Consider the following 21,641-nt stretch of genomic DNA (forward strand, 5'->3'; position numbering starts at 1 on the left):
TTTCATCATTCAAATCATAAAAATATTTCTTCAAATCTTTGACATGTATATTTTTTCAATCATTTATATGAAACAATTAAATTACATCATCATTATCTTTAATTTTTTTAAAAAATCTTAGAGCAACTTGAACACCAATTTAAGCAAGATGGGCTCGACAAATCCTAATGTCATGCCCTAAAATTCTCGTATGCATATCTCCTTATCCATGTGCCATTAAGAGGAGGTCCATATGCCATTAAAAGGATGGTGACTTTTGTGGATGATTACACCAAAAAAAATGGCTTTGTTTTGCAAGTGAATGAACTTAACTTATACAAAGATTTGTATTGGAGTCTCCAGATGTGCACTATGTTTAATCTTCAATGTAACAAAGTTGCACCTCAAAACATAATTTTAAACGAGATATACAACATTTTAAAATTAGATATTGCACAATCAACTTATATTTTTTTAATTAATTATTAGAGAAGGACAACACCTAAAAAATAACTTAAAAATTTAAAAAAAAAGTTTTAAATTTTAAATTTTAAAATTCACATCTTTGATCTTATTCTGCTAAAGATGTTTACAATTTAATAATCATATAATTTGAAGTCCGAAGCAGCAAATAGGGAAAAATTAATTTTGTTAGGATGTTAGCAAGCATAATAATATATTATGTACGAATTCTTGAGCTTCTACTCAACGACACGTGTACATCCGATATCCACGACTCTATTACCAATACTAACAAAATCGGGTATACCCACTTCTTCAAAGTGGCTCAGGCTGTCAGGCAATACGTGGAGAGAGGCGGAGGTGCTCTCGCTGGGCAAAAGGATGACGGATGTCTCCGAGCTCCGCGGCTCCCCGGCCAAGCGCCTCAAAACCCTAGCTCCGTCTCCCCCTCCCGGCTCTAAGGGCAAGGAGAAGATGGCGGAGGAGCCCGCGTCCGCCGAGGGATTCGCCTCTCTGACGGCGGCGGCGGAGGAGACTTGCGGCATCTGCCTCTCCGACGGCGGTCGGTCGATCCGCGGCCGGATCGACAGCTGCGACCACTACTTCTGCTTCATCTGCATCATGGAGTGGGCCAAGGTCGAGTCCCGCTGCCCCATGTGCAAGCAGCGCTTCCGATCCATCCGCCGCCCGCCAGTGCCGGAGATCTTCCCCTTCGAGCGGATGGTCGAGGTTCCAGTTCGCGATCAGGTGAGCTAGGGTACTTTGATCCTTTATATATATATATATATTTTGGTTTAGGCTTTAATTTTTTTACTTTGTAGTTCTTCTGGATGGATTTGATTGGAATTGGATTCGTTTATATCGGCAAAATTATCCCTGAAACCTGGTACGATTCGAAGCGGGCGAAGTTAACTTTTTTGAAGCTCATTTGAAGTCCAAAGGATCTCTATGTAGCTCACTTCGTAAATATTGCACGCTGGATTTTGTGCTTATGAAATATTTTAGGGCTTAAAGATATGAGGACCCGAAAATGATACGGTGTAATATCGAAAGAAGGTTAAAATAATGAGTAGTTCAGCTCATTTGGTTAGTGCATGTCAAAGCGGTTGATCTTAAAAGTTTACAGTCGCAAATATTTTTAGTGAACATCCTGTAATATAATATTGAATAAAAAAAGAAGGGGAATATAAATTTCCAGAGATAAGTTAGTAGTAAAAGTGATATCATCGTTAAATGGGACATGCAATGTAATATTGAATATAAAAGAAGGTAAATGTAAATTTCCCAAGAGAAGTTAGTATGAATAGCGATATCATCATTAAATGGGACAAGTGCTTGCGCAACCTCCCAATTTGTATCCATGGTTAGCTAATCTAGGCTGGACTTATTTTTCATTTCTTTTTTTTTTTTTTTGAAAAATAAGCTGCATCCCTATATTCTCTTCTAGATTTGGGTGACTCTAGAAGATAGTGATCCTTTTATGTTCTTGATTTCTAATTTTGTCAAATTCTAGGGAGGTTTGACAAAATGATGTTATATTTTATTTTTTATCTTCCTAAGTATTGGGTTGGGGGGGGGGGGGGGGGGGTGATTAGTCTCCTGTGTTGCCCCTGCATCAGGCAGGGAAGGAAGCTGAATGATTGAGCGAGGAACATCTCCTTATGAAAGAGTTGTTCAGAGGTCTTCAGACATTTGGAGGTATGGGGAGCACTTGGGCGAGTCCGAGGTTTCCAACCTTTTCCTTTGGAGGTATAGGACCCTTCATTGCATGGTATTGGTGAGTCCTAGAAATAACAGAATGGCAGATTATAATTTGTGCATAAAAAAGAGTGGGGGCCTATTCAGTGCAACAATAACTGCCACTTAAAATTGAATGGCATTTATGACCACATTGGCTCTCTCCTCTCATCCTTGTTCCTCCTGGGTGCATTGCATGTCCAATACTAGTGCCTTTTATACAAAAAATTTTCATAAATTTATTCTTATGGGGTGCAAAATTTCCTGTTAGATTTTTACATTGAAGAGATCTGACCTGTATATAGTATGCTAGAAACAAGTGGAATATAAGTTGTCGCATGGGGATTCTGATGTGGTATATTGAATGGGATCATATCTCTGATATAGTGCATGGGGATGAGATGAGCATGGCTCTCTGTGATCCAAACAGATAGCCTTCCTGCTATCAGACTTGAGTAACCAACAATAGTCCAATGCCTAGCATTGATTTTGACTGTCAAGATATCTATGTATTTTATCATCCATTAGATCAGTTCTCTGTCTCTCACTTTGGTCCTCACTGCATCAGTGAGAAAAATGAACATACTCTAGAACTTTACACTCCGTAGACCTAGAACTCTGCTCTATTGTGGACATGTGGGCTCTATAATGCGGTCTCCGCTGGTTATTCATATTTCTTTAATTGAGTGAAGGGAGGTGATATCATGATTAGGCTTTTACTATGTGCATTCTAATGCTTCTATATGTATTACCATTTCAATAGTGTAGAAGAGTGGTTAAATATGCTTGCTTTTGCCCAAAACTATTCTCCACCGGCTTGTCAAGTTTGATTTTAAACATTTTACATATCTTGAAAGAAGTCATATCCAAATTAAACTATGTTAGCGAAACTTAACCGACCCATTTGGTTGAAACCAAGGATTGCCGAATCGTGCCAAACCGGTTGGTTCGGGCGTACTGAACTGGACTAGTTGGTTACTAGCATGATTTAGCCCATATATTCGAGTTCAACCCACATATATTCGAGTCGACAGAGTTGAGAGTTTCATTTTTTGGGGTATAGGAGGGTTTCGTACAAGGCCGTCTCTTGGTCTCTCACAATGGTTCGAGAGAGCCCCCTTCCCTCCCTCTCCTGTTGCTTGTGATGGTTGGAGAGCCCCTCTCCTCCCACCATTCAAGGGTTTCCTGGTGTCGGACACTGCTTGCTCCCTATTGGCTGTAACTGGGGTTAGCTCCCTCTCTCTCCCTCCCTCTCTCTCCACTAGGGTTAGCTCCCTCTCCCTCTCCTGCCCTCTCTCTCTCTCTCTCTCTCCACTAGAGTTAGAGTTAGTGTTTAGCGCTCGGCCCTCCCTTTCATCCCTTTATCCCTCTCTCTCTCCCTCTCTTCTTTTCTTCCTCTCTCCTCACATCTCCCGATTTTTGGTTTGTCCCTGAGTGGCACAGTATGGACCCATTACGTACTGGATTGGTCACCGGATGGTACAACCTTTGGTACCGATTCGATGAACCTTGGTTGAAACATCTTGTATGTTTAATTGACTATTCTTTTTTTCTGCTTCTAGGCGGCCCAATGCATGAGTCTTGCTATTGCAGAATTTGGAAAGGGTCAAATGTATATAGCTTTATTCCCACATGTGAAAAGACTGTTTTCATGCTTCAAACCAATGGCACCTAGGTTATATTAGAACAACCTTACTGTTGCACCAAGACTCACTCTCAGTTGACTCTTTTTTATCTAATAATAAAAAAAAAAGAGGAGATCAATTGGTTGCCCAAATGGAGCATAACTAGGCGTGACAGCAGCTGTGGAGCAAATTCAATTGCTCACTTACTTATCATGTTTTTATATATTATCTGTTTAAGTCTGGAATGACTATTATAATGTTTCCCTAACTGTAATTTTTTATTTAGTTTCAAAGTTTTACAGCCATCAAATTTTTGATTCATTTTTTTCTCCTGTGCATTACACAGATCATTTGCTTGATCCACTGTTTCTTTGGCGTTGCTATTATTTAGCCATGCATATACTTCATTCTTATCATAGTTTTCAGGTGCAAAATATATCAACATGGTGAAGCTTGTAATCTTGAAATCTGTTTATTCGAGTAATAAATCTTCTCCAAGGATCAAGAACTTTTCAAAGTTTTGGGACCCTTCTTTTGTCATAATCATTTAGTTGAATGGTTTGGTTTGTTCATTATCAGTAATTTTTTTGGGATTAATGAAGCCTATTTCCATGTGAGAGTAGTGCTGGGTTAAGCTTCAAAATGAATCCTAAGAGGCAGCATAGCCTTCGTGTGCAGATAAATGATGCATTTATGTTAGTATAAATTGCCACATCTGGAGGGGACATTTGAACTGCATCCTGTGCCTTACTACTTTTCCATGGGCAACTCTCTTCCACATTATTACTCGTACATTACATGTGCCTGGCTTCATACTCAATCATCACGATAAACCATAGGTTATACATGGATCTACCTTAGAAGGTTATTTTACTTTGGGCATTCCGTTAACATCCTGACAGATATGACCCTGCCATTGACGTAATACTATTTTATGCCTGTTTAATACAATGGGTGATTCAATTTGCAGGTTTACCATCCGCTCGGCAATGAAAGTACAGGGATTTCTGATCCATATGCGAATGTCAGCTGCAGTGCATGCCACAGTTCTGCAGATGAAGAACTTCTTTTACTTTGTGATTTATGTGACTCGGCTGCTCACTCCTACTGTGCTGGTCTGGGGGCTACTGTACCTGAAGGTGATTGGTACTGTCCTGATTGTGCCATTTCCAGAGATGAACACTTGAAATCTCAGTCTGATACTGATTCTTACAATCAAGATTCCTACAAAATTACCAGTGCAGTTCAATTTTCTGAGCCACCAGTTTCAATTTTTGAGATTGTGGCTGATGAAAGAACTTCTTATTTGTCACCAAGATTTTCCCCTATTCAAGTTCCTGAACAACAAAGAAATGACGATGGTTCGGCATCCAGAAATACTTCTCGTAGTGTATCTGAGGGCTCTGTGTCAAATACCGAGCGACCATCATCCCCTAGTCCACCTGCTGGGAAAACTGTTTCACCTACTCCAGCAGAAAGAGTCATGCAAATTGCGGCAAAAGCTGCAAGGACATTGCGCAGTTGCCGCAATTTGCATAGCCGAATACGTGTGCTACGTGAAAATTGGAATGCCCTGCGTGCTGGTTCATTAGCCTTCTCATCAAAGTTACTTGTTTGTGGTGCCAAGATCAATGGAAGAGAACAGAATAACAGCGGATCTGAATCTGATCTATCAGGTCATCCAGAGCCTTCACATCCTGTCCACGGTGGGCAAATTGCAAATGCAAATGCTTCTAGCAAGACATGCAATAGTGGATGCTCGAGTGATATCAAGAAAGCATGGAAAATGATGGAAGTTGCAAAATCAGCACATGGAACTCAGATAGGCAACACATATCATTCTCTAAACTCCTTCAGCAATAGGAATGCCTCGAAAAGGGCTGAAGATCTTCATTGTGGTTTCTTTGTCTCCAAAGGTAGAAATACTGCTCATATAGCGGCTGGAAGAGCTGTATCAAAAGATAACAAAAATTTCTCTCCCAAGGTACTGTACCATTATTTTATACCCCAACACCAGGATCAGCAAATACCAGAAATGCAGAACACTAAGGTGCAGCACGTTAACAGAGGACATATGGACACACACCTGTCAGGTTATGTGGGGCTATCTTCTGTGAAACAAGAACGACTCATGCATCAAGATGGTATGTGTGATGGGAAGGGCAGGCCAGCATCTCAGCAGGTCATGCATGAATTATCAGTGCCATGTGATGCACAGGAAACTCCAGTTTGCCCAGGTTCATTTGCTTGTTCACCTTCTGGAGCTTTCATTCTATCATTTAACAAGCCTGGCGAATTCTCTTCCTGCATAGAGCCCCATGATAGAAAACAGGGTTTGGGTACAAATTCTGATCAAACTTTGTCTAGAAAATTTGACATGTCGAATAGCAATGTCATGGGTAAGGTTGAATCAGTTGTCAAGCTCAACATGGAGTTGCGGAGCATAGACCAACGTGTAGAGAATGGGAAGCTTGGTGTAGGCACATATGCTGATGAAAGATTATCAAGAAGAAATGACAATGCAAATAACATTGCCAAGAGTGACATTCAGTCATTGGTGAAACTCAACCTGAAGTTGCTAAGCAAAGATCAACATTTAGGTAAGAATTTTATTGTTTCAGCTCTGTCATCTAGCAATTTAAGCCAGCACGTTCCATGCCTGGCTGCAGTATTTCCTGGTCCCAACTTTTTATAGCATCATTTTCTTGGACAGCAGGCTTTATTTGGGTGCTGTTTTTACCGTGGACCATTTCTAGTGATGTATGAACATCGCTTTTCTATTAATGGCTTATAAGTTGTAATTAGGTTAGTTAATTTGTGGTCCTCTAAAGGGCCAAGATAAGTTTGGTCATGCTTGTTGCATTGATTTCAACCAACCAAAATAAGAAAGAAAAATCCAAAAGAAAGAAGGAGAAATTCAGGCAGCTGTTTTTTAACTTTTAATCTCTGGTGATCTGGTACCATCCAATCCCTGAAGATGACATAGGGTGTGGTGTTTCTGAAAACAAGACATCTAAATTTTGGCAAAAGGCAGGGGGGGATAGCCTCTGAGGATTACATAAGAAATTACAAACACTCGTAGATTTATCCCCTAGCATCTGCCTGGGCCCTAGCACACACATCATAGGGATAGAAAGATGTCCATTCCATTCTCTCGTCCAAGTTGCAACCCAGGTTCAACAGAAAACGGGATCTTTGGTTAAATGCTTAGTACACGAATTCATGGTAATAATTTTAATTGGCAAGTTCTCATGCTACCTGCTAGACATGCTGGTCCTAATCTAACCTTGTCATATAAGTATCAAAAGTTGGTTTGCCAAGTGACACCCATATATCCTTACTTGTGTAACTATAGAAAGATTTGATAGGACTTAAGAAAGCTGGTAAGTAATGGGACAAAAGTCATCTGATTGCTAGCCCAAGGAGTTATGGTGAAAATTGTATTGCATTACTAATTAATCCATCTTATTAACATGTATGATTTATGACTATCCTTTCTCAGATAGTTAGCAGTTGTATGAAGTGTAGAAGCTTAGGTTTTATCCTATGTTTCTGGAGAGGGAATATTATAAAGGTGGCCATAGAGTGACTGCAATCTTTTCTTTTAGATATGGAATGATGAATTGAACTAGTAGCTTGTGAACTTCCAAGGACTTTCATTTCAGTAATGTTGGCATATAAGCTCTTTATATCTGTTTCAACTGGGCTTTTCTAATTAAAATTGAAAAAATGATAATATTGAATCAGGACAGAAAGCTGTGACTGTACTGTCATATCTTTTCTTATTGTAATATCAATGGTCTTTTATTAAATTTTTCCTCTTTCAAATTGAGTTGTTAAGGCCTAATGTGGATGAATCAATTTGCTATCCTGATCTGGCAGCCTGGATGTATTGGTTTTCCTTTGATAAAACAAATTCAGTGTCTGGATTATCCATAATTTGTTCACACATATTTTGTCTTTCTAAATTTGTTTTCCCTGCAACAGATGATTTTCCACCACCTTACAGCTTCAACATATGATTGAAAAGCAATATTTTTTTCTGATCTGGAGTTAATTGAAGAGGTGTTGTCTACCGCAGGTGCTGATAAATTTAAGGAAGTTGCAAGGGCTGCTACTCACACCATCTTGGCGGCGTGTGGGTTGGAACATTCAAAATCAAATGCTCGAGCTGTCTCAAGCTCAATATGCAAGCACAACGGACAAATTAAGCATATGCGTAGATCCAATCTTATGCCCAATTCTTGCAGAGAATGCTTCTACACATTTGTACAAGATGTTGTCAAGTGTATATTGTCAGAAAAACATATCCTTCCGACTGCTGCAAAATTCAGTTGACTTCCTATTTTTTATCAGGTTTGTTTTGTCAAATTGTGTTTATCTCTTTTTTCAAATATGTGTTAGAGAGGCTACTAAACTAGAAAACTATGTGCAATATACGCCATTCAGAAGAAGTCAATTTAAGGGCTTTCATATTTTGTTGATGTTTTTATGCTCGAACCATTCTTGGTCCATGCATGTGGTTCTTTGTAATCTGCTAGCAAGAGTGTTGGTCAATTTGTTTTCTTTTATGTATTTCTAATCTCTTGTGCCATTGGTGATTCCCTCATTCTGTCCTTTTCACAGTTATGATCTTCCATGCATTGATAGTTTCTGTATAATTTCATGTCAGCTGACAGGCCATTTTATCTTCAGTCTTTTGTTTCTCTTCTTCAGGATCATTTTGGAGTTATCCACGTTCCTGGTTGCTCATGTCTATTGTCAGTATGATATAGCGGCAAAAAGGTGGCCTCTTATTTTGCCGATCACTCTGGTTCAATTTGCAGGGACTTGATGATGACTGCCCCTTGTGAGTATAGATATGTTTTATCTTCTGACTTTAATAGTTGCATTTACTGTCGCCATATGTAATGCATCCTGTTTACGCAAAAAAATCATATATAGATCATTAGCCTCCAGCAGCTGCTCCTACAATCTCCATTGGTGGTTAGTATCCCCTCCTTATGGTTTGGTGAAGGTGGTTAGTATCCCCTCCTTATGGTTTGGTGAAGGCAGATTTCGATGGCTCCTTCAAAGATGGACAAACATGGGCTAGTTTTATCATTCGGGATCACCTTGGCAGGACAGTTTATGCAGGCTCACGAGTTTTTCCAACTACCATACTTGCACTTGCTGAACTTTTAGCTGCTTGAGAGGGTTCTACGGTTCTACCACAGCTTTCTTCAAGCTAAATTGTAATGTCATTGTCTTGGAAGGTGTCTCTCATACTGTTATTAACTGGATCAAAAAGAGCACTTCTACATTTTTTTTTTAATTTTTTGAATTCACTTCTGCAAGATATTCAGACAATTGTCTTAAGGCTATCTACACCCCAGGCAATACACATTTTTCGAGAAGCTAATAGCCCGGCAGATTGGTTGACTGGGAGACATCTAAATTGTGGCTTCTCTGATGTTTCTACTTTTCCTTCTGAATTGGCAATTGCAGTCCAATTAGATGCCATGGGTTGTTCGTATGTTCATTCTTAATATTTCAGGTATCTTTCACTGTATTGGAAGGGAAAAAAGAGAGCATACCGTCCGCTTTGGGGACCCTGCTCCACTTTGTGCAAGGATTTTCAGACGGGAATGCAACTCTAATTATTACAACTTATATGACTTGCACCTAGTGTCTATGGTGCTTTGTCTGATCATGTTCACTTCAGCATTTTTGCCCCAGTTTTGATACTTTAGTTTGAACAAGTCTGGCAAGAAACACGTAGGAGCCTGACTCCACCCCTTGCCCTTGCGTAAAGGCAGCCATGCAGGAAAATTTTTTAGAATTTGAAATAAGCAAATAAGAGAACGTTAAACAACACCAGTTGGGGGGGGGGGGGGGGGGGGGTGGAAGGGAATGGGAATAAATTTAATATTTAATATTTTTTTTTAAAAAAAATCATGACTCGAATTTCAAGCAGTAGTCTCAAGGATGAATTGGGTTTGCAGCCAAAATTGCAATTGGAATAGATTAGGAGGGAAATTGGAATAATTATATTTCTCAACATGGTTGATTCATAATTGAAATTAGCAGAAATTAAAATTGGAATCAAAAAATCAAATAAATTGAAAGATATTTTAAAAAAAAATTCTTTAAATAAAGGGGTATTTTTGAAAAATTATTTTTTCATTAAATTTGGTGGAAAAAATTTGAATACTAGAAGAAGAGCTTCCCATTCCTTCTTGAAACGAGAATAAACATAAAAATAAGAGCAGAATTTTCATTTTTTAAAATAAAAAATATAATTCATTCATTCTTATTTTTATTTCACAGCTTAATTCTCCCCCAATCAAATATATCTTTATTGCGGGAGGGCAGTTCTAGCATCTCTCTCGAGGGTCGCGGATCAATTCAAAGCCGCCGAAGCTGACTTCTACGTCCTCCAGCGGCTTCACGTGACCCGACGACTGACGCCCACGTTGCCCAATTCTCCTTCCTTCGTTTGAATCGGAGCCGACACCTTTCTTTTGCCAAAGGCAGGGAAAGAAACCACACACCAAACCCAAAATGATAAATCTAGTATGAGAAAATTAAGTATAACTAAAAGCTCAGTGTTGGGGGGAATAAAGTTTCTCCCCAAATGACATAAATATCCCTAAGAAGCCGTACAACCTCCGACCCCGGATGGCCGAAGTCAGCGTCGGACCTCGGAACGCCCGGCCACAAGACGACCGACCCCGAAACCTCCGACCTAAGAGAAACCCCGATGTCCGAGGACCGAACTCTAACACCCCTCCGGCATTTATTGCGTATGGCCGCTGTAATCTTCCGGCACACTCAACAATAAATGCGGATCTCCGGCTTACTCCACCATTAATGCGGATCTCCGGCTTACTCCATAATAAATGCGGATCTCCGACTTACTCCACAATAAATGCGCATGGCTCCTGACATCTACGGATCCCCAGCTCTCCACGGCAAATCAACCCAGCAGGGTCTAGTCGACTATGATAAGTCTCTGATCTCGGCCATACCGCCGACATCAGTGCAATGATTCGCCTGACCGAGCGCCGACCTGAACAACATGCCAAGCCGTACTACGGCCTCGCCCTGTTACATCACAGGTAAACCGACCCCCGCATATAAAAGGGAGCCTTGGCCTCTCAAGAGGGGATGGGAAATATTCATACACCCAAAAATCACTGTTTATCTCCTGCTCCCCACTATTTGCCCCCTCCCTGACTTGAGCGTCGGAGGGCCGGCGCCGGAGAACCCGGCCACCGGTTCGTGTGCAGGCACCCGGACGGAGGACGCCGCCAGCCAACGGATCGCCGCCCCGCTGCGAGGACCTGCTGTTCCTTCTCTCCGACCGCCCCAGACGGAGGACGCCGCCCGCCGACAGACCGCCGCCCCGCCGTGAGGACTAACAGTCGCTCCCTCTCCTCGGCCGAAGATTGCCCCCGGGTCCAATTTCCAGCAACAGGCCCGCCGACAGACCGCCGCCCCGCCGTGAGGACTAACAGTCGCTCCCTCTCCTCGGCCGAAGATTGCCCCCGGGTCCAATTTCCAGCAACACTCAGTTTTCTGAAAACTGAATCCATTTAACAATACATCGTGCCACAGAAAATCTGTCTGCATTTAGGACTTTGATAACAGGATAAGGGGGAGCTTTTGGAGGGCCAGAAAGCACTTTCTGGCCCTCCAAAAGTACTTTTAGATGAAAAACTGTATTTGGTAAATTTTTCAAAAAGCTGTTTCAGCTTTTGCGGGAAGCTGAAAACAGCTTTTAGGAGGAAACTCCAATTTGAAGCTTTTGGGAGGAAGCTGTTTCAGCTTTTTCGGAAAGCTGTATTTTTAACAAAAATACACATATTAAAATAACATAATTACATAGTTTGTCCCTTTATAAATCTAAAAATCTGCTGTAGCTAAGAACCCTAGCCGTCAAACTCCCTTCCGTAAGAAAAGGTATTTTTCTTTTCAATTTTTGTATGCATCTCTTGAACCACATTTTAGAAGAAAATTTTTTTAATCCTTTTCTATACCTTCCAAAATTAATCTATTGTTTTTTTTTATCATCAACCTCGCGGCCCGCGCTGAGGTTCTCCTCGAGCGTGGACCACGAAGAAGAGCCCCTGTACCGCAGAAAATTATTTTATGGAAAATTATTTTATACTAATAATTATAATATTTTATACATTTATTTTTGTATTATACTATAAATATAATATAATATTATATTATATCATAATACATTAATATGTTATATTAAATAATTTAATATTATGTTATATTATGAAAAATTAATTTATACTAATAATTATAATATTTTATACCTTTATTTTTGTATTATACTATAAATATAATATCATATTATATTATATCATAATACATTAATATGTTATGTTCAATAATTTAATATTATGTTATATTATAGAAAATTAATTTATACTAATAATTATAATATTTTATACCTTTATTATTGTATTATACTATAAATATTATATTATATTACATTACATTATAATACATTAATATGTTATTTTAAATAATTTAATATTATGTTATATTATGAGAAATTAATTTATAATAATAATAATAATATTTTATACCTTTATTATTGTATTATACTATAAATATTGTATTATATTACATTACATTATAATACATTAATATGTTATTTTAAATAATTTAATATTATGTTATATTACCAAATATTAATTTACTCTAATAATTATATTACTATTATGCTATATTAACATAATATTATTTTATATTACAATAATATTATACTATATCGTATATTTATGTATTAATTTATGTTATGTTTTATTATGTTATGTTGTATAATACTATGCAATGTCCTTTATGGTAATTTTGTCATACAAAAGTACTTTCTCAGTTTGTTTACTAAACACAAAACAAAGTACCACAACACTTTACGAATGTAGTTACGAAACAGTAAACAACTTTTTATAACAGCTCTACTTCAGAGAGCTCTACTTCCAACAGCTCTACTGCCAACACTCTCCCAAACAGGGCCTAAGTGAAGGTTATCCTTGCAAACAGGGTATTGTTCCGCCAAATGCTCAAAAACGGCATGCAATATAGCTTATATTCGCATGAATACAGAATAAGAAGTTATTCAGATAATTCTATTTAACTAAAATGATGCTTTTCATGTAATAGGAAGAACTTATCCCTAAGCCATGTATTTTTAAATGTAATAAAAATAAAAAGATAATTTATTTGTATGATAAAATTTCTTTATTTATCTCCTCAATCAAATAATAAAAGAAAACTATTTGCGGCCATGCTCGGCACGTGCTACAGGCTAGAAGAGTCATGCTTAAGGGTGATTCGATTATGATGATCGACTGAATCCAGAATCGATGGTGTAGGTGGATGCCACTCCTTGCTTCGAGATATTCGAACTATAGATAGCGGCGACATGGCATTTCAGGAAGTATGTTAATAGAGAGCCTAATAGGGTCATAGATTGGATGGCGTTGTATGTGATCAATTATTTTAAAGAGGTTTTGTGGGTTAAAAAGAGAAAGTTGCTTAAAGCTCTCTGTCGTTCCGTATATGAATCATCCGTTTAGAAAAAAAAAATATATTTTATGAAATAAATTGTCCATCCTCCAAAAACAAATATTATTCCTTCTACCAAGAGCAGTCATAATCCCTTCCTCATAGTACATCCATGGATTCCAAATATTAGTTAATTTTATAGATCACTTCATTTCTACGTACGCAGCTTCGGAGAGCTCCTTGGCCATTTGCTCCAGAGCCCGGTACGAGCTCCCCCCTTCTGCCACCGCCTCCGCCGCCGCCCTCCCCAGCTCAGTCGCCCGGACCCTCATCTCCGGCCACGCCCCCTCCGCCACCGCCTCCACCATCACCCTCGCCAGATCATCCGGCTCCGGCGTCCCCTCCACCCCCTCCCCGACCCTCACCGCCACCCCCAACTCCTCCACCAGCAGCCTCGCGTTCACGAACTGGTCCGCCCCCATCGGCCATGCCAGCAGCGTCACTCCCGCCGCCGCCGCCTCCAGCACCGAGTTCCATCCGCAGTGCGTCACGAACGCCCCCACCGCCCCGTGGTTCAGTATCTGCACCTGCGGCGCCCACCCCCGCACCACCAGCCCCCGCCCCGCCACTCGCCCCTCGAAACCCTCCGGCACCACCGCTCCGTCGCCGCCGGCGGCCCACACGAACCGCGCCCCGCTCCACTCCAGCGCCGCCGCCAGCGCCCGCCCCTGCTTCTCCGTCGGCGTGTACTGGCTCCCGAAGCAGGCGTACACCACCGACCGCGGCGGGCACGCGTCCAGCCAAGCCGCCACCTCCTCCACCGGGATGGAGCTCCGGCCGCCGCGCCCCACCGCAGGACCAGCCGGGGAGATGGGCCCCACCGCCCAGACGCGGGGGTAGGCCCGCTTTAGGTGCGCGAGGAAGGGGCCCTCGAGGGCGTCGAAGGTGTTGATGGCCGCCCCCCAGCTGCCGGTGGCGTTGGCGAGGAAGCCCTCCCGCATGACTTCCCAGTCCGGGTCGCCGGCCCTGAACCGGCGCCAGACGCCGGGGAGGTGGTCGAAGGGGAAGACCGGGGAAGAGGGGAGGTCGCAGAGGACGGTGAGGGCGGCGGGGCCGTCGCCGTCCTCGCGGCGGGGCATGCGTTGCCAGACGTGGTCGACGATGGAGACGGCGAAGGCGCCGGAGGAGTAGAAGACGAGGCGGGGGACTGCTAGATCGGCGGCGAGGCGGTTGGTCCAGCCGAGGAAGAAGTCGGAGAGGATGGCGGAGGGCGGGTGGGGATGGGATCGGGCCCAGCGGAGGACGTCGGGGCTGAGGAGGGAGAGGGCGCGGACGAGGGTGGCAGTGGAGATCTGGGCGGGGAGGTCGCGTACGTGCTCGACGCCGGCGGGGAGGGAGGGGTGGGCAGGGAGGGGAAGGGCGAGGGGGCGGGCGGAAGGGACGGCGGAGAAGAAGGAGTCAAGGAGGGGGAGGTTGGCGGGGGTGACGAGGACGGTGAGCGAGAGGGCGGCGCCGGCGGCGGCGAAGCGGTTGGAGAGGTGGCAGGCGAGGTCGAGGAGGGGGATGAGGTGGCCCTGAGCCGGGAGCGGGACGAGGAGGAGGTGGACGGGTTGACGACGAGAGTCCTCGGAATTCGCCATCGGGGTTGAAGGAAGGGGAAGGGAACCGAGAGCTTTTCTCCAAGTCGTCGACAAGTGGGAATCGATAAAAGCTTTACCATTTGGACTCTTTTTTTGGGGGTCAAAAAATGGGGGTCGGCGTCTTTGTTGGGCCTTATGCATGATCATGATGCGATGGATGCATGGCGCAGGAGATATTGCTGAGCTCATGCATGATCCCACGCTATGGCTGAGTTCATGCTATGGATGCATGGCGCAGGAGCTATGGCTGAGGTCATGAAACCCAGTTCGTGGGGCACCATGGTGTGTCGTGGCAGGATAGAGAGCCGCAGAAATAGTTGGCCACGGTGATTAGTTGGATGTAAAGGGCCAGGAGGTGACAGCAGCGACAATCCACCATGACATTTAGGTTATGGTGAGGGGGAGAGAGCCTTCCTGATCGAGCATGTTTTTCGAAAAGCTAATAAGGCTGCGCGTTGGGTAGTTGTTTATGTGGCCAGTCACTCCGAAAATATCTTGTGGGCTGAAAATGAAAAGATGCCCCGGACACTTCATGGAATTTTGTTTTCTTACTTTATTGGATGCATTCGTATTTGTCATGTTTGAATCTATCCGCTCTAACAAAAAATTTATATACAAAAGTTAAAAAAAAATAATGCTACAAACATAATTATTAAAAAATAGGTAAAAATAATAGGACAAATATGATTAAAAAAATAAAATATGATGGATGATGTGCCCAAAGATAATTGAAGAAATCATAGAAGGAGCATCAAGAAACTAGGTTAACTAGATTTTCACAAATTTCTCCTGTGGCCAATTAAATAACTAGCTAGGTGGTCACCAATATGAATATCATAATCAATATTATATGAATATGAATATGGAAAATACATGTACATATACTTAGTCAAAAATATAATGTTATTATGCTATCTATATTTATAATTTATGCATATAATCATTTTTATAATAATGATCCATTTTCATATTAATATTACTTATCATTAAATCATATAACATCATTTAGTAATATATTTTATCCTTTTCTTCTATAATATATTAATATAAAATTTATTATAATAGATTAAAGTAAAAAATTTCTATTTTGGACCAATATTCCACCTAGGTATAAGAGAATGAGCCTTGATGTGATTGGTAAAATTGTTCCTTTCTAGCCAAGAAGAATATGACATAAACACTAGACCACTGTACCATTAGAAATGACTTACTTATTTCCTTTGTTTTATGCGCATATGAAATGGGCCCTTTGATTTGTGTGTGTGTGTGTTATAGAACCGATGAATTAATTATTTAAAATAAGTTTAAATTCATCCATAAAATCTAAAAAATAAAGTATTTATAAAAAGCTGCAAGATATGCAGAAGAATTCTATAATGTAAATCTAGTATGGTTAGCCATATAGCTCGTTATCCAATCTACAACACCGTTAGTTTCTCTGAGAATCTAATTTAATTGTATTTTTTTTGCACCCAACGGCGACAACAGGAGTATGCCACATCTCATGTATCGATGTAGTATTACCCTTCTACTCCAAACAACCACATGAATTATCTAGTGATGCATCATATTCTAGTGTTGTCGGTCCACCATTAGATTGCCTTCCACATTGCCTTTTGATCAAAGCTTGGTAAGTCATTTGAGAATATTAGCTTGGACATAAAGTCCTTCGATCGTGTACTTCTGCTCGGATCATGCCTCCATTAAATTGTCCTTCTCTCTCCAATCTAATTCAAAGAGCCTTTCTAAGTTTGAAATGAATTGGCTATCATATGAGGATACACCGGAGGTAGTGGATTCTAATGCTTGGAAGTGAGTGGATTCGTCCATGGATGCAGCTTCTAACCTTGTCCTAAAGTTAAGAGCCACTAGAATGGCTCTTAATGCTTGGTCTTCGAAAGTTAGAGTTGAGACCAGAGCCGATAAAGACAAGGAGATACAGTGCTTGGACTGAAAGGAGGAACTTCCCCCCCCCCCCCCTCTCTGTTGCAGAAAGCGAATTTAGGGAGACTTGCAGAAGAGACTTGCAACAAATTTATAAAGTGGAAAATATATTGGAAATTGCTGGCAGTGTGGGCGAGTACCACCTTCTAGTTCGAGACATCCAAGCCATAGTCTACGATGGGGTGGCCTTCTGGGTTGTGCATGTCTACAGAGAAACCAATGAGGCCACAGACTGGATGACCTCGTACGTGGCCAACCACTCTAGGAAGACCCTATGGGTTGAAAAGAGTGATGTGGAGTGATTGATTAAAACCCTATTTGATTTTGATGAGCTCAAAGCATTTGAGTATATCTTTTGTTTACTAATGAATTCAATTGAGTGTTTCAGTGAAAATCTTGTCTAAGTATTTCTAGACTTGGTTCAAGATATTTTGGATAAGTTAAGAAGTCAGTTTGAACCAAAGTCTGAGACTCGAGTCGACTCCGGAATATTACGAGTCGACTCCAAGCGTATCAGAATCACTGGCACAGGCTCGAGTCGACTCCGGATCATTACGAGTCGACTCCGACTGAGAACTGACAGACGAACAGAAAGACTCAACTCAAAACCTGTCAGCGAGTCGACTCCTGAAGTGCGCGAGTCGACTCCGATGATTACCGAGTCGACTCCGGAGTAGTATGAGTCGACTCCAAGGAGTTACAGACAGAAAAGTCAGAGAGCAGTTTTCGGACTCTGAAATCCGAGTCGACTCCCGCAATGCGCGAGTCGACTCCGAGACAGCGCGACCCCAAAAAGACAGAAGACCGAATTATTGTCTCTGAGAGCCGAGTCGACTCCCAGACAGCTCGAGTCGACTCCAAGGCAGCGCTACATCAAAAAGGCAGAAGGCTATGTTTCGAAAACTGAGAGCCGAGTCGACTCCGGAACAGTTCGAGTCGACTCCAAGACTGGACGAGCCAAAAGACAGAAGATCGGGAGTTCAGGCTCTGAGCGCCGAGTCGACTCCTAGGATTGTCGAGTCGACTCGAGTGGGCCAAGTTGAAAAATTAGCTCCATGGACTTCATGGGATGAGCCGACTCCGAAAATGGCAAGACAGCTCCAGAAGTTGGCGAGTCGACTCCGGGTTAAGTCGAGTCGACTCCCGGTCGCGGAGGTCACTTTAATTCAAATCCGGAACAGTTGCCGAGCCGACTCCAGAAAAGCATGAGTCGACTCCCGCTACAGCCGAGTCGACTTCAGATCGCGCGAGTCGACTCCGACCCCAACGGACATATTGTCAGGATGTGCAGAGTGTGCAGAACGGGCAGAAAAAGGTGTCTAACGGCTAGTTTCCGTGGGGGATGGCTTAAATAGCCACAGAGGACTGTAGCAAGGTAGACAAGCACCATTCCACTCAAAGAAATCAAGCATCCTATCTCTGCCAATTGGTTTTCAACAGAAAAGAAGGAAGAGCGCCATTAACTCCATCCAGCTACCTCTTCCCAGCATAAAAAGAAGTCTCCTCCTGCCTTCAAGTCGACCAGACATTCAAGAGGAGACTCACAGTTCAAGAAGCCCTACTCTACTCCAACTCAAACATGTTTGAGGGCTCTTAACTTCTCTCTAGTTTATATTGCTGTATATCTGTTTTTTAGAAGCTCTGTTTTTCTGTTTGTCCTTGTTCTTTCCATCTTGTCTTTGCTTGATTCAATCAGGGGATTGAATCAAGAGTGTAGAGGTTGGTTGGTGAGCCGAGGGTAAAACCAACGTGTAAGGGTTCGATTGTGATCCCGGAAAAACAATCGGGGTGGTTCTAGTCGGTGAGCCTGGAAAAATCGACCGAGTTCGTTGTGAGCTCGTAAAACAACAAGTTGAGTTGTGAGCTTATAAAACAACCGGCTGTAATCCAAGGGGTTATAGTGAATTCCCAAGTGAGACTTGGGGAGTGGACGTAGGAGCAAGGGTTAGCTCCGAACCACTATAAACATTGTGTTTGTGATTGCTTGTGTCTCTCTCTCTCACTCTCATTTCACTCACAGCACATAGCAACTAATTAATCATCTTGCAAAAGTATTAATTAGTCATCCACAAACGTTTTAATTGCAAAATTATTTTAAAACCCAATTCACCCCCCTCTTGGGTTGTCTATCTGGGCAACAAGTGGTATCAGAGCCTAAACTCTTCTACCCTAAGAGTAAAAGATCAAAATGACAACCCCATTTGGATCTTCCCACATTGAGGGTCAGTCCACCCAAAGACCCCCATTCTTTAATGGATCCGACTACTCATATTGGAAGGTTAGGATGAGAATATTTATCCAAGCCCAAGACTATGAGATGTGGACCATTGTAATAAATGGACCATACATCCCATCCATCTATGTAGAGGGTGTCACTGTACCCAAACTCGAAAAGGATTGGGATGACCATGACATGAGAAAGGCACAACTCAATTCCAAAGCAATGAATGTGCTTTAATGTGCATTAGATAGGAATGAATTTAATAGAGTCTCTACTTGCAATTCTGCAAAAGAGATTTGGGATAGACTTGAAGTGACCCATGAGGGCACGAATCAAGTCAAAGAATCCAAAATAAACATATTGGTTTATAAGTATGAACTATTTAAGATGGATTCTAATGAAACAATCACTTGCATGTTCACTAGATTTACTGACATTGTCAATGGCCTAAAAAGCCTTGGCAAAAACTATACTAACAGTGATCTTGTCAGGAAGATTCTTCGCTGTCTACCAAGATCATGGAAAGCCAAGGTGACGGCAATCCAAGAAGCCAAGGACTTGAACAAGCTACCACTTGAGGAGCTTCTTGGATCCCTAATGACGCACGAGCTAACAATGAAGCAACACAGCGAAGAAGAGTCCTCCCATAAGAAAAAGGTAATAGCTCTCAAATCTACATCATCTAACAAAGACTTGTCTTGCAGTAGCAGCAGTGAAGAAGAAGATCATGAGGGAGAGGATGATGAGGCTCTTCTCGTACGTAAGTTCAGAAGATTCATCAACCAAAAGAAGTCCTTTCATCAAAGGAGAGGCCCCTCAAATTTCTATCGAAAGGATAAAGGTAAGGAAAGGGAAAATGAGGGGATTGGATGTTATGAGTGCAAGAAGCCGGGACACATCAGAGCTGAGTGTCCTTTACTGAAGAAGGGGAGCAAGTACAAGAAGAAGAAAGCCCTTGTCACCACCCTATCGGACTCCGACACATCATCATCATCATCGGATGAGGAACAAGGAGAAAAGGCCAATTTCTGCTTCATGGCCAATGAAAATGAGGTAACATCCGCACCACATTTAGATTTTACTTTCGATGAATTATATGATGCTTTCAATGAATTAATGGATGAATACAAAACAATAAACGTTAAAAATAAAGAACTAAAAGTAACTAACCAAACTCATCTCCGTAAGTATGATTCATTAGTTAAGGATAAAGATGTTCTTATCAAAGAAAATGCAGAACTTAAAACAAGCAACCAAATCTTGATACAAAAGAATAATACCTTAACTAAAGAAAATGAAAGGCTGAACAAAGAAACATTAGAACCCAAAAACAATAAACATATAAATGAGAGTCTCACAAAAGAACTAAATGATCTAAAAGCAGAAAAACAAACACTAACTAAAGAACTTGAAAAATACAAACCCTTGGTTGAAAAATTTACATATAGTTCTGAAAAATTGAATATGATACTTAATAGTCAACGAGCGGTATTCAATAGAGCGGGTTTAGGGTATAAACCTAAACATAAGCAAAAACTTCTTAGTAACTTATTTGTTAAAGCAGGAAAAAGTAAAACTAAGAAAATAACCTGCTTTTGTTGTGGAACTTTAGGACATAAAGCAAATGTGTGTAATTATAGGAAAGGAAAAACTAAAAGAAAAATTAAGAGGGTTTGGGTTCCAAAAGGAACCAACATTACTAACCATGAAGGATCCAAGAAAACTTGGGTACCTAAGATTATATGATTTGCTTGTGTAGGAGTGTCTTGCAGCCAAGGTCGACAAAAATTGTTGGTACTTGGATAGTGGCTGCTCAAGACACATGACGGGTGACAAGGATCAATTCTTCACTCTTGAAGCTAAGAAGGGAGGTGTTGTGACTTTTGGAGACAATAACCAAGGTCACATCATTGGTATAGGTAAAGTACAAATTACCCCTTCAACTTTTATTGATAATGTTCGATATGTTGATGGTCTTAAGCTGTAATAACCCCAAAATTTTTTTTTTATATATAAAAAGGGATAGAATAGTCCTTTAAAATTGATATAAGGGGTAAAATAGGAAAGAATCAAAAGATAATGGCATAGTTGTAGATGCATTGAAGTGGTAAGGGTAAAATTGGAAGGAATCAAAAGTTAATGGCATAACGGTAGATATGTTGAAGTGTTAGGGGCAAAATGGGAATTTAATAATATTAAACAAAGGGTGAATAGTGTCTTGATGTGATTTAATTGGAGGGTTTGAGCTGGCTTTTGGAATGAAACCGAGAGAAAGAGGGAGGGGGTTCTCAGGCGTGAAACAGAGGAAAGAAAGAAAGAAAGAAAGAAAAAGAGAAGAAGAAGAAGAAGAAAGAAGAAGAGGAAGGGGATTCGAGGAGGAGGGGGATTCCGGTTGCACTTCCAGCTGAAGGGAAAAACGTAGATCTCCTTCCCCTCTACGCAAGGACCTCGATTTCCAAAAAGAAAAAGGTAAATATCCATCCCTATCTAGTCTTTTGATGACATTAGGCTATACAAAGGGTG

At 41.4% G+C, this 21,641-nt stretch overlaps 2 protein-coding genes across 6 annotated transcripts; one reads left to right on the forward strand and one right to left on the reverse strand.

Moving 5' to 3' along the window:
- Positions 1–751: 751 nt before the first annotated feature.
- Positions 752–9,305, forward strand: LOC103706589. Of its 5 annotated transcripts, XR_001879418.3 has the most exons (6): positions 754–1,188; positions 4,774–6,403; positions 7,885–8,159; positions 8,520–8,652; positions 8,748–8,786; positions 8,821–9,305. XR_001879418.3 is itself a non-coding variant. In XM_026804477.2 (4 exons), exons 1-3 carry the CDS (start codon positions 823–825, stop codon positions 8,139–8,141), a joined length of 2,253 nt encoding a protein of 750 aa, XP_026660278.1. In that variant the 5' UTR covers positions 754–822; the 3' UTR covers positions 8,142–8,159; positions 8,520–9,305. The 5 variants fall into 5 exon arrangements, 2 of the variants coding, with proteins under 2 accessions (XP_038988117.1, XP_026660278.1); XR_003385631.2 differs by having other exon boundaries at positions 8,520–8,786; XR_001879417.3 differs by having other exon boundaries at positions 8,748–9,305.
- Positions 9,306–13,379: 4,074 nt separating this feature from the next.
- LOC103706616 (flavonol 3-O-glucosyltransferase UGT89B1-like) lies at positions 13,380–15,575 on the reverse strand. Its single transcript, XM_039132191.1, has one exon. It carries the CDS (start codon positions 15,140–15,142, stop codon positions 13,517–13,519), a length of 1,626 nt encoding a protein of 541 aa, XP_038988119.1. The 5' UTR covers positions 15,143–15,575; the 3' UTR covers positions 13,380–13,516.
- Positions 15,576–21,641: the final 6,066 nt, after the last annotated feature.

Source organism: Phoenix dactylifera, chromosome 1 (assembly GCF_009389715.1).
Source record: "Phoenix dactylifera cultivar Barhee BC4 chromosome 1, palm_55x_up_171113_PBpolish2nd_filt_p, whole genome shotgun sequence".
Classification (NCBI taxonomy): domain Eukaryota; kingdom Viridiplantae; phylum Streptophyta; class Magnoliopsida; order Arecales; family Arecaceae; genus Phoenix; species Phoenix dactylifera.

Coding starts and splice junctions, on each gene's coding strand:
- LOC103706616 (XM_039132191.1), bottom strand. CDS start 15,142: ATGAGCTCAGCAATATCTCCTGCGCCATGCATCCATCGCATCATGATC.
- LOC103706589 (XM_026804477.2), top strand. CDS start 823: ATGACGGATGTCTCCGAGCTCCGCGGCTCCCCGGCCAAGCGCCTCAAA. Junction 1,189..4,773: donor AGGTTCCAGTTCGCGATCAG/GTGAGCTAGGGT, acceptor TTCAATTTGCAG/GTTTACCATCCGCTCGGCAA. Junction 6,404..7,884: donor AAGCAAAGATCAACATTTAG/GTAAGAATTTTA, acceptor TGTCTACCGCAG/GTGCTGATAAATTTAAGGAA.